Genomic DNA, 13,324 nt, shown 5'->3' on the forward strand with positions numbered 1-13,324 from the left:
TTACAGAACAATAATGTATCAGCACTGAAATAAAAAATGACTTAACATTTGAAAAATAAATCACCTGTTGACATATTTGAAGAATTTTTCGATGAAGATTTGCTAAGCTACATAGTAACCCAAAGTATAATGTATGCAAGACAAAAACAACAGACATAATTTTGACTTTTCAACAAATTGCCTTAAAAAGTTTATTAGAATATTTTTGTTATCTGGATACCATTCCTTACCACAGGAACAATTATACTGGTGTGAGGATGAAGATATGAATCTTACCTGTGTTAGAAACTGTATGCCAAAGCACAGGTTTTAGAAATAAAAAGAAACTTGCATTTCAACAATAGTTCCATAGTTGCCATGGAAAAGAAGGATAAACTTTTTAAAATTTGGCCTCTGATTAACAAATTAAATTCAAATTTTAAAAAGTTCGGAATATTTGCTCAAAAGCTTTCAGTCGGTGAGCTAATGGTAAGATATGGACACCACTTCTTGAAACAATTTATAAGAGGAAAGCCAATCAGGTTTGGTTTCAAACAATGGGCCATGTGCTGCTCTGAATCTGGGTATTGTTTTCATATGGATATTTATGAAGGAAAATGTGAAGAATAACAAGTTGTGAGTGGTGTAAGAGCCTCTGTAATAATGAAGATGACTTCTTTTCTGCAGTATCCATAAGAATATGAAGTATTTTTTGGCAATTTCTTTACCATCTTTAAATTATTATTGAGATTGAAAGAACGTAATATAAAGGCGACAGGAATAGCATGGTATAATGGAATGAATAAGTGTCCCTTAAAATCTGATAGCATTATGAAAAAAGAACAACGTGGATCATATGATTGCTGTTATGATAAAAATAATGACATTTTTGCATTGATTTAGAATGACAATAACTGTGTCAAAGTTATGTCAAATTATTTAGGAGTACTACCTGTAGAAAAAGTGAAAAGATACTCTAAGAAAGAAAAGAAAAAATGTCGAGTAGATAGACCATACATTGTAGGGCAATATAACAAGTATATGGGTGGTGTTGACAAGCTGGACTGTAATGTCCAAAAGCATCGCATTAAATTTAGAAGAAAGAAGTGGTATTTTCCTCTTTTTACAAATGCCATTGATGTTGCTGTTGTTAACGCCCATGTTCTCTATAATGCTTTGAATGAAAGCATCTCATTATTAGACTTCAGACGCAACATTGCAAGAACATATATGAAGAAAGACCCATTATCCAATCTTAAAGTCACCAGAAGACCCAGTTCAAGCGTGACAAGGAGAAGCCATGTACCTGAAGGTGTTAGATTTGATCCAATTGGACATGTATTGGAAAGGACTTTGTGAAGGAAAGCAAAGGAAATGTGTTGTATGTGGCACAAATGTGCGCAAGCAGTGTAGAAAATGTAATGTAGGACTACATGTTGAATGCTTTCCTGTTTGGCATAGAAACTGAGTTTGTCTTGTGTGTGTAATACTGGCTGTGCTGTCAAAAATCTTTGGACAGAACCTTCCACGAGCCCCAAATGGGTATCAATAAAAAATTATGAAAACCAACTGACTTTTTTTCCAAATACAGACCCATAAATTCCATTTCCTACTTCCATTTTCAAACAAAATACACCAAAAAAATTATAAATACAAATTTGGCAGCTAAATAATTAAACTATTGTTAAAATGTCTTTTTCTCCCCAAACCAAGCCATAGATTCAGTGTAACCTACAGATTGCACTGTAAGGTGATTTTACATTAGCGGTATATATTTGTATATAAATCCACTTAATTCTTTTCAATAGCTACATATATTCCCTTGTATAAATGAGGCATAGTTTATCTAACAGTCCATCAAAAGTGGCTGGTTAAGTAAATTTTTTTTTCACTAAATTTTGTTTATAAACTTACATGTTGATTCAGGTATATACATATAACTGATATATCTGTATATATGTATATGTATACATGTATATATATGTATATATACACAATATATAACTGTCTTACTCTATTTTATATCATAGGATCCAAATCGTATTACCAGATTACAGAACATTCTTATATACTGCTTACAAAAATTAGGGGATATTTCAAAACAAATATGAAGCTATAAAATGCCTCCTAATTTTTGTGATCAGTATATAGAATAGCCCATATGCCTTATTACATAGAGTGGGTGATTTCTTAAATTAGCCATGCACTGGTGTTTTTGTGGGACCTCATATCACCTTTGGGCTTTCCCTATGGTACAGATATCTGGGTCAGTCATATAGGCAGGCTCCATTCTTCTCAGCTTTCTCATCTGGGCCCAATGCTTCTTTCAGCTGGAATTGCTTCCTTATTCCATGCCTGGATGGCCAACCTGGCTCCCTAATTCTTAGGTTGGGACAACTCCCTGACCACTAAATTTATAGCATCACTAGTTTTGAATCTCATGGGGTTTATGATCAAAATTTCACCACTAATCATTTCTAATATTAGTGCTGGGCTTGCCTTTCCATCATTTGGCAATCTGGCATTTTTCAAATGGATACACCTATTTCCTAAAGCTGGTATATACCTGGTACTTCTTGTAAAGGGTGAGTAGCTGCTAGTAGGGTTAAACTATTTCCAAAAAATGGCTAGATTATACATTCAATTCTTTCATCTTAAAAATAGAAGTTTTCCAATGTGAATGTTGAGACATATATTATTCAATCACTCATTTATTCGGTTGTTCATTCAATGAATTAAAACCAACTAGGTGGGTGGTTATCACTGCTAGGCATTGAGGGGGAATGCAGATAATCAAAACACAAATGACCAAATGAATGCTGCAGACTATAAGTATTAGAGGACTATACATGAACCACTTAGCAGATTTGTCTTTCTCAAGTCTCTCCCTTTGCAATCTATCTTCCATGTTCTACCAAGTGAGCTTTCCAAAAACCAATGTTCATCTTGTTTTCATAGAATAAAAAAGTGAAGTTCTTAACTGTGGTATTAAAAGGTCTTCAATATCTGGCTCCAATTTCCATTCAAGCCTTTATCTTTTCCATTCTATCTCATAAACCCTATGTTCTAATATTATATCAATCCTCTCAGTGGTCACATGAGGCACCAGGTTCTTTCCAATCTTTGCCTAGAATGCCTTTGCCACTTCTTCACTTGGCAAACTCCCAGTCAGCCTCTAAGATTAAATTCAATGTTTTGATAAAACATTTCTTCTATGTTCCTCATCTGTCCTGGATTTGAGCACATTAATCTGTTGCTTTTATTAGATGATGAGATTATTTTAGGGCACTGGGCTTATCTTGTTAGTCTTTCTATCTCTGAATTTAAGTCTGAATAGGAACTGACAAGTTGTAGGGGCCCAATAAATATTTTTTAAATGAATGAAGAAACATTTAACAAATAATAGGAAGAGCTGAAAGGATTTTGGTATATTTAGGTAAGGAATTATTAAAGGTATAGGGCTTGAATCTGGACCTAGGTAGGCATCTGAAAGGTTGGGGAAAGGATTTTGGAAGAGAAGGAGTATTATTTATTATTCCAGGAGACAGGAAAACAAAAGCCCAAGACTGAGAGTGAAGATAGTGATGGAGTCTGCCAGACTGTGGCTGAATGCTGCTGTGTCTTGACCTTGTCACTGACTATATTTCTCAATTACATTTTCAGCTCCTGGAGGCAGGGTGTTTTGTACACTCCTCTGTACCCCCTTTTTATTTTTTTTTGAAGCACATCTCCATAGCCATTGTTTCTACTATCTTATGGTTCTTATTCTGCTCTGTAATATAATTACTTATGTATCTACACATTCCCCCCAGCACTTATACTACCACCTTCCTGACTGCTTGAGGTTGGGGATGAAGTCTTGGTGTCTTTGCATCTTCCAAGACACCTAGCATAGTGCCTGGCACAATGTGGGTGCTCAATAAGTATTTTTTTTGTTTGTTTTATTTATTTTTATTTTTTAATAAATTTTTATTAATGGTAATGGGATGACATTAATAAATCAGGGTACATATATTCAAAGAAAACATGTCTAGGTTATTTTGTCATCAAATTATGTTGCAAACCCCTTGCCCAAAGTCAGATTGTCCTCCGTCACCCTCTATCTAGTTCTCTGTGCCCCTCCCCCTCCCCCTAACTCTCTCCCTCCCTCCCTCCCATGTTCTCCCTCCCTCCCCACCCTTGGTAACCACCACACTCTTGTCCATGTCTCTTAGTCTCATTTTTATGTTCCACCAATGTATGGAATCATGTAGTTCTTGTTTTTTTCTGATTTGCTTCAATAAGTATTTTTGATCTACCTTTTGTTGATTTGATTACAGATGACCACAAGCATATTTGTGTGCAACTATGTATTGTGGCACAAAACTTCATACTTCACACTGTGTTTATGTTTGGCAATTTTCATTAAAATATTATCTTATTGTACTTGGAAGACTGTCATTTGCATTTTTTTCTTTGTTCCTTCTTATATGACTCCCATGTCTAATACCAGAAAGATGTGACAGAAGGGATTCAAAAAGGGTTTGGACAGCCTGACCTGTGGTGGCACAGTGGATTAGGTGTCAACCCAGAATGCTAAGGTCACTGGTTCAAAACCCTGGGCTTTCCAGGTCAAGGCAGATATGAGAAGGAACTACTCTAAGTTGAAATTTCTTGCTTCCCCCCCCATAACCTTTCTCTCTCCTCTCTCTAAAATCAATAAATAAAATCTTAAAACAAACAAAATGGGGTTGGAGAAATTTATGAATGACAAAGTCATAAATGAATGACTATAAGAAGTTTTTAAGATCATGCAAAGGGGAAGGAGGAAATTTGATTTCAAAGGTGCCTTATTATGTGCTAAGAACTGTATTAGGCACTTTGCATGCATTAGATAGCATTTAATCTGGCAAAATATATCAGTATAAAGACAGGACATATCAATCTATAAGGCCAAGCCCACATCCATTGAGGCACATAGCTTCTCCAGGTACCAGAGGCAGTATTCATCATTATTAAAATTTTATCCACCTTTTAAGAAAGATGAATCTATGGATTTGCATTGTTTCCTAAGAACAGAACACATTTTCAATTCAGGCTTCTATGTGCTTAAAACTATTTTTTGACAAAACTTGATTAGTTTTTAAAGTCTCAGTACTTTAAATTATAATGCAATCTGAGATACTCCCATGGTAATAATGATTACATCTCTTTGCTTACCTTTATATTTCATAAAGCTTTCAAATATTGAATAAAGGTAAGTCAAGTCAAGATAAGATACCAGCAAATTGCCTCAAATTATAGGCTCCCTTCTATTAGTATTGTAGACACATTGTTTTTTCTGAGATACATATTATACCTCATCTGTGGTTGGAAGAAAATTGGAAGAAGAAATTAGTTTAAGTTGCTTCTAATTAAAAAAAAATAATAGTAACTTTCAAAAACATAATGCTGCCAAGTGCACAGCTTCTTCATCTGGCAGGATTCACAATGTTAACCAAAGTACTATCTCTATACCTTGGAAAGTGGTTTGAGAAAGTGGGAAGGCAGGTATTTGTTCATTACTATAAAGTCACACAGTATAGATCTGCAGCTGCACATTCTGCTCTATGCTAACGTGCTTCCTGCCAGGTACAGAAGTAGGTGGGAAGAGAAGGGACACACCATTGGGTAAGGGATTATCAGTACACTCAGAGGTCCCAGATAACTTTCTATTAACCTGTTTTGGGAAAACTAGAACAGACATCTTTGCTTTGGAAAACATAAAGCCCATCTCATCTGATTAAAGAAAATGGTGAGGGTTCCAATGACATGGTTTACATTTTTAATGGTCCTGCCCCAGTCTCAGTGTGCCACTATTCACTGGAAAAACACCAGACATATCTTTGTGGTGATTATGAGTTTCTTAAATTTTACATTAGACAAAGAAAACGAAGAGAGCAGGACAACCACCAAATAACATAGGTGCGACAAACTGCCTATGGGATTTCTGAAAGCTAGACAAGAACCCAGCTTATACATTTAAAAAATTCCCCCTTCTTTTTTGAGGTAGGGGAAAAAAATATGCACATATTCCAAAGAGTTCTTTGTGTGAACAGGTGACCCCTTCCTACAGTCTCTGTAATTAATTGAGAAATTAAAGTTGGTTGGCCTTTGAGATCTCTTGTAAAAAAAAGGCAGAAGGTCTTGAATATTTGGAACAAGAATCCACTATTCTGCCAAGACAGTGTGTTATTGTTATTGGAGTGTCTCTCAACAAAACGGTATTGAGTAGTGAGGACGTGATTTTGATTAGGTGAAATGACTCAGCTCTTCCCCTTAAATAAGAGAGGACTTGTCAGAGCCTTACTTACCTCATGATCTGGGATCTCAGAGGATAGTGTTTTCCCTAGGATGACCCCGGTCAAGTATGTCCAGCATCGAGCCGTGTTGGCAAGGTTATAGCCTCCTGTCTCCACCAAGAATTGTGAAGTTAGGAAAGAATAGTCACAAAACAGCAGGAGAGGAAAGGGGGGTAAGGAAGGAGAAAAAAATGTTTTAATAAAAGGGCTACAAGGACCACTTTCACTTGCAGAATTTCACCCAAACATCCCCTTATATTTTTAAACCACCTAGTAGGCAGACTTTAGTGGACCAGTAAGACCATACACCGTGTAGAACTGGGAAGGTCAAGGCCTACAAAGATTGAAAAGTTTCTCATCTGGGAACAAATATGCACCTGAGGATGCTACGTTCCTCAATTCCATCAAAAATCATCAGCAAGAATGAGATCCTGGAACCTGAATCTCTTGAGGTGACCTACCCAACATGAAGGTTCCTGTGATGCATTTGGCAACAATTCTATAAAATGACTGCTGGATGTGGTTTGTATTTTAAACCTATTGCCTGATATAGCACTAGATACATACAGGAAAAAGAAAAGAAAAATGCTAACAGAAACAGACTTCCTTCTTTTAATATCAGCATTCCTTTTCTCCACAAAGTGCAGGCCTAGTAGCATAGATCAAAAAGAATGAGATAAGGAAGGGATTGTTGACTGACACTGACCCATCTCGTCAGGTCCTGTCACAGTTACCCAGAAGCCATACTATCCTGACTAATAATCAGCATATTTTTGTTCTGAATAAATGTGTTATGCCATGCAAGCATTAGAACAGTGGCCTTTAGCTAGATTCCAAGAGTGTAAAAATAAAATGGAATGATTTTATAATCTCAGTGCAGCCTAAAGGAAATCGAATCCAGCCTATTTTAGGAAGGGTAACCATAAAATTCATCATCCAAAATGGTATACTTTTAAGAGTAAAAGGGGACACTATTAATAATTACAGTGTGATAACACATATAAATTGGGACATACGGTCACCATTTTCTTAAACTTTGCTTTGCTTTGAAAGATCAGGGATGCTAGGGCTTCAGGAATGTTTCCTTTAGGGCTCAATAGGTCCACCGAAGCTTGGGCTCATGGTCATCTCTACAAATCATCTATGTGTTATTGGGGGTTGAACATTTCAGTGAAATATTAAAGGTATTACTTTAAACACCCCTGATGTGGAAAATCTGAATTTCTAAGGTTGACTTATTGAGAGTGATTGTTTCATTTCAGAAGAGTCACTATAGGTTTTAAGTAATTAATTCTCTCTAGCATACATACAATATGATTTCTACAAATTCATTTATACAGAGACAGTTTCAGGAATATGCATATTTCAAAAGCCAAACCTTCGGGCTGAGAAAGTTAAGAAGCTTTGAAAATACTAAGTAAAGGCCTTGACCAAAAATTTAATTCACAAAGAGATATGTCTTTTCCTCTCCTAACTGTACCTGTATCATAATCACCATCCTTTGTACTGTCAAGGAAATTCATATGTCCTACAGTACTTATTAATTTTATCTTTTCCATGAATTGAAGTTAATACATTTTTTTCTGGCTTATTCTATGAGGTTGTCTCTTATAAGCACCTTTAATTTGGATCCCTCTAGAGTTTGAGGCTGCCAAGAAACTGGGCTTGTGTATTTGTATTGAATGCTCACTCTTATTCATAAGGCCTTCCCATGATTTCTTCTAATTTTGGTTTTTACAACATGTTGACAAGTCAACAAACTATCAACTGTTCCATAATACACACATTTTAAGCTCAATCTAACCTGACCACTTGATTTTAAGACATCAATACATTCATCAAATAAAGATTGTGCCAGACAGAAGATTCTAAGCAAGGTATCTTCAAAAATAGTTGAGGTTGTGAGAGGTCCCTTTCACAGATGTGTAAATACTTCTATTAAACAGACTCGGCTTTCTGTTGGTTAAGCAATGCAAAACATCAGTACACACTGAGGGCAAGAATGTCCAATAGACTCTTTAGATCTCTCAATTTTACTTTACTGTAACAAATCCATGCTTTTTAAGGTGGATATGGGGCAGAAGTCATTCCTGATTTCAGCTTAGTTTTAACGAATTCATGTGTTTACTACATATATTTGAGTAGGCTTAGATATTTAGTGGTATGTTTCTATAAGATTGTTATTAGAACTGAGAATCAAGGACTATCCAAAAGAAGATGGATCAAAGTCCATTGTTAACATCCTCTATTCTTAATAAGATCTGGTGTCACCTTTAACTCAAAGACATTTACTTTAGGAATTGAACATTTTATTTCAGAATGCACAACTGAGCAGAAGGGCATCATAGCACTTCCTTATGCTGAACTGTGAAGGTGGCAGAATTCACTGACTCAGGCTTCTGGATCACAGGCAGGTTGATATTATCTAATCTATGAAAGTCAAGTTCCCCTCAGTGTCAATAAGTAAAATATAGAAGGTCAACAAATTCTCCTGGTGACCTTCTTTTGTACTCACCTCCTCCCAAAATGAGCGTTGCCAATTGCCACTGAAGGATGTACTTAAGACACTTGCCAATTCCCACTGGAGTCATGTTAAAGGAGCACATGGGATCCCCAGCTATTGTATCAGCTCCCAGTTGTAAAACCACTGCTTCAGGATTAAAGGCTATGTATACCTCCTTTAGTACACTGTAGAAAAGAGAAAGAATATAAAACGTCAGGAAAAGGCATGTCAGTCTGGTTTAGTGGTGGGGATGGTGATGGAGCCAGTGAGAGTTGAATCAGGAAATAAGTTGAAGAAAAAAATTCAACTTGTCAAACTCTTCAAACTGTCCATCTGAAAAGGGTGAATCAGACTGTATGTAAATTATATCTCAGTAAACTAACTTCTTTGAAATGTTCATATTAATTTAACACCAACAACCATAGTACATAATATACACATTTATTCCATTTTACAATCTGGGAAAATAAGACATAGATATTGACTAGTTGTTAACTATTATTTCTGATAACTAAATATTGTCAATATATACTTTATCACCTAGTTATCACTGGGGGATGGTGAAGAAAATTATATGCTTTGAAGCATAAACATTATCAACTTACTTTTTATTATGCTAAAGAACTTCTGGGTTATAAAATGCAGACCTCTCCAATTCATATGCAACTACAATATTATAGGGAAGGAAACTGCAACAACTGATCAAAAATTATAAATCTGAAGGCAGCCTAAAGAACAAATTGTAGCAGGTACAAATGAGCATGATTTTGGGTTGAGTCATTCAATGCTATCAAATCAACCTAACTGCTTTTTTCAAGTTAGAAACCTTATAAGTGAAAAGGAAAGGAAGTTGTCAATGTGACAGACATACTTAGTCAGGTTTCCAGTATTATCATTAATTGAACACTGACAATGTCCAGAATGCATTCCTAGGAGTTATAAGGTCCCTGCTCTCAAGGGGCTTACAATCTAGTTCGCAGACAAAACATATTCCAGTATGCAAGGGCCTGAGTAATTCTCACAGAGACATATAAACATGTATAAATTAACAAACTTCAGAGTTGAGAAAATGCAGAGTCGAAAAGTAATTAAAAATGCTGGGGTTAATAACCCCTTCATAGTCAACATGTCAAATTATACCAGTGCAGCAAAACCAGAAAAATTCCAGATCCTTCTAAAACTGCAAAAACAATTCAGGGATATAAAATATCAGTCTCTCAAATTCATATGTAACAAGGGCACTGAAACTATTGAAAAGTGTTCAGCTGTAGAGATATTGTTTGACTCAAAAAACTGTTTTGTTTTGCTTTCTCATCTATGCAGACAAATATTGAGTGATTGTGTAGATTATAAAAATATTATAAAACTTATGACATATGATACTCACTACAGGAATACTCAGTCCTATCTCTCTTTCATGTGCTTATCTCCTGGGTGCAGAGGAATGATAAGCCACCTGGATAGTTAGCCAACATTTACTGAGCATCTACGCGTACAGAGCACCCTATTAGCTGCTGCCGGAACACAGTGGAAGGAATGATCTCTGTTCTTAAAGGTTTATAGCATAGTGGGGAGGAAGGGGAGGCAAGAAAGACTAACACTTTCTCATTCATTCTCTCACTTTGCACACATTAACTGAGGCTCTCTGTGTGTCCAGCATATAACTGTACCAGATGTTGCAGGAACAAAGATGAATTTGGCACCGTTCTTATCTTCATGTGCTCAGAATAGGGGGGAAGACTCAAACTATGTCAATAAATAATTAAAATACAATGATAAATTAAGTATCATAGATGCCACAGAGGAGAGAATAATCAACTTTTCCAGATGATGTTAGAGAGGATCCTACAGGGGTAACTCTAGACTTAGGTCTTAAAAGATGAGAAAACTACAATAAGCCACCTATCAAAATGGCTAATATGAAAAATAGCAATAACATCAATTGCTGGTGAGGATGTGGAAGAAACTATATCACACATACCTTGTGAGTGGGAATGTAAAATGATATAGCCACTCTGGAAAATATTTTGACTGGTCCTGTCAAAACTAAAAGTAGATTTATCACACAATCTAGTAATAGCATTTTTCAGCATTTATTCAAGAGAAATTAAGACTTATTTTTATATAGGAACTTGTACATAAATGTTCATAGGAACTTTATCTGTAACAATCCAAACTTGAAATGACTCATATACTTCAACAAATGAATAGTTAAACTGTGGTATATCCATACCATTGGAATACTGCTCATCAATAAAAAGAAACAAACTACTGATACATGTAAAAGAACTTGGATGGATCTCAAAGGAATTATGCTGGGTGAACAAGGCCAATCCCCAAATTTATACTGCATGATTCCACTTATATACCATTTGTGAAATACTAATTAGAGGAATGGAGCCCTGACACAGGTATAGCTCAGTTGGTTAGAGTGTCATCTTGAAGCACCAAGGTTGTGGGTTCCATTCCTGATCAGGACACATAAGGGAAGCAAACAAGGAATGATGAAAGCTAAGTGGAACAACAAATGAATGCCTTTCTGTCCCTCCTCCTATCTCTGTCTCTCTGAAATCTATCAATAAAAAAGAAATATTGCCTGACCAGGCGGTGGCGCAGTGAATAGAGTGTAGAACTGGGATGCGGAAGACCCAGGTTCAAGACCCAGAGCTCACCAGCTTGAGCGCGGGCTCATCTGGTTTGAGCAAAAGCCCACCAGCTTGAACCCAAGGTCGCTGGCTCCAGCAAGGGGTTACTCGGTCTGCCGAAGGCACGCGGTCAAGGCACATATGAGAAAGCAATCAATGAACAACTAAGGTGTTGCAGCGCGCAATGAAAAACTAATGATTGATGCTTCTCATTTCTCTTCATTCCTGTCTGTCTGTCCCTGTCTATCCCTCTCTCTGACTCACTCTCTGTCTCTGTAAAAAATAAATAAAATTTTAAAAAATATATTGTTTAAAAAATATTTACAGGGATATAGAGAAGATCAGTGGTTGCCAGGGATTAGGGATGAGTGTGGTTGCATTACTGAGCCCTGTGGTGATGGTATAGTTCTCTATCTTGATTGTGAAAGTAGTTGTGGTTATGCAAATCCACATAGAGCTACACACACTCACACACAAGAACATGTATAATCGGTGAAAACTGAATTATCTCTATGAATTGTACTAATGTCAGCTTCTTGATTTTGATATTGTACTATCATTGTGCAAGATCTCAACATTGGAGGAGGGTGGAGGAAGGATGCATGGGACTTCCCTGTGCATTTCTTTGTAACCTCCTGTGAATCTATGATTATCTAGAAATAAAAGTAAATAAAAGAGTAGGATTGTTTGAGAAAAGGGCAATTAGAAGCTTTGAAAAAGGTAAGGTATTTTGTATACAGTATAATGTCAAAGCAACTGGAAATGAGGGCAGCTTACAGAGGGCTATATGGTAGACACTTTAAAATTCAAGACTGAAAGTTTTCGTTTGGTTTGACAGTCAAAGGCGAGCCACTGAAAAAGTATGAGATAAGCAATGATGCTGTTGAAAAACAATGCTTAGGAAATTTGATTTTTGCTGTTTCATGTGAGGCCAAAGAGACAAAGTCTGGAGATAAGGTTAGCACAAAGGGTATTGAAGTAGTCTAGGCACAAGAGCAACAGAAAGCAAGGTAAGAAAAATTTGGAAAATATTGAGAGTACTAGGTGACAGATTAAGTTGGGGGTGTCAAAGGAGAAAACACACTGTGCACATTACCACTGAATTCACAGGAAGAAGAGAAATTGGAATATTCCTTTTCCTGTCGCTACTTCCAAATCCAATATTCCTTCCTGTCATCAATCTCTCCTTTTTTTTGAGGTAATGTTACTTGCTTACACTACTCAAATATTATGAAATTTCTTATCTAGATACCTATGATATACTCTTTCACCTCCCTTGAGGATTTTAGCATCTAGTTCAAAATTTTTCTGTCTCTCCTTTTCCTTGTCATCATTCTCTGAAGTTCAATAGCCATTCATTCACTAAAATCTTATTTCACCTGCATATATTTTTAAAATTGAATTTATTGGGGTGACATTATAGTGAATGAAATTATATAGGTTTCAGGTGTACAATTCTATAATACATCATCTCTATATTGTACTGTGTGTTCACAACTCCAAGTCTTTTTCCATCACCATTTATCCCCTTTTACCCTCTTCTACCTCCTCCCATCCCCCTTTCCCTCTGTCCATCACCATACTGTTGTCTGTATCTGAGCTTTTTTGTTTTTGCTTAATCCCTTCACCTTTTTCACCCAGTCCCCCAAACCTCCTCCTCTTTGACAGCTGTCAGTCTGTTCTCCATATCTATGAATCTATTTCTATTGTTTGTTAGTTGATTTTGTTCATTATATTTCACGTATAAGTAAAATCTTATGGTATTTGCGTTTTTCTGACTGGCTTATTTTACTTAGCATAATGCTCTCCAGGTTCATCCATTCTGTGGTTAAAAGTAAGATTTATCTATTTTTTTCTTTTGTTGCTTGTGCTTTTGA

At 36.1% G+C, this 13,324-nt stretch overlaps 1 protein-coding gene across 11 annotated transcripts in view; it reads right to left on the reverse strand.

The window, feature by feature from the left end:
* The window catches only part of HDAC8 (histone deacetylase 8), a 290,590-nt gene that overhangs the window by 185,321 nt on the left and 91,945 nt on the right, over nucleotides 1-13,324 (reverse strand). For 10 of the 11 annotated variants that reach the window (XM_066249901.1, XM_066249900.1, XM_066249904.1 and 7 more), the window contains 2 exons: nucleotides 8,815-8,987; nucleotides 6,312-6,406 (listed from right to left, as the gene is read on the reverse strand). In XM_066249901.1, coding sequence (XP_066105998.1) covers nucleotides 6,312-6,406; nucleotides 8,815-8,987 — 268 coding nt within the window. Of the gene's footprint in view, nucleotides 1-5,200; nucleotides 5,323-6,311; nucleotides 6,407-8,814; nucleotides 8,988-13,324 lie in introns of those variants that run through there. The other variant, XM_066249907.1, reaches the window with a different exon arrangement.

The sequence above is a fragment of the Saccopteryx bilineata genome, chromosome X (assembly GCF_036850765.1).
Source record: "Saccopteryx bilineata isolate mSacBil1 chromosome X, mSacBil1_pri_phased_curated, whole genome shotgun sequence".
NCBI classification, from domain to species: domain Eukaryota; kingdom Metazoa; phylum Chordata; class Mammalia; order Chiroptera; family Emballonuridae; genus Saccopteryx; species Saccopteryx bilineata.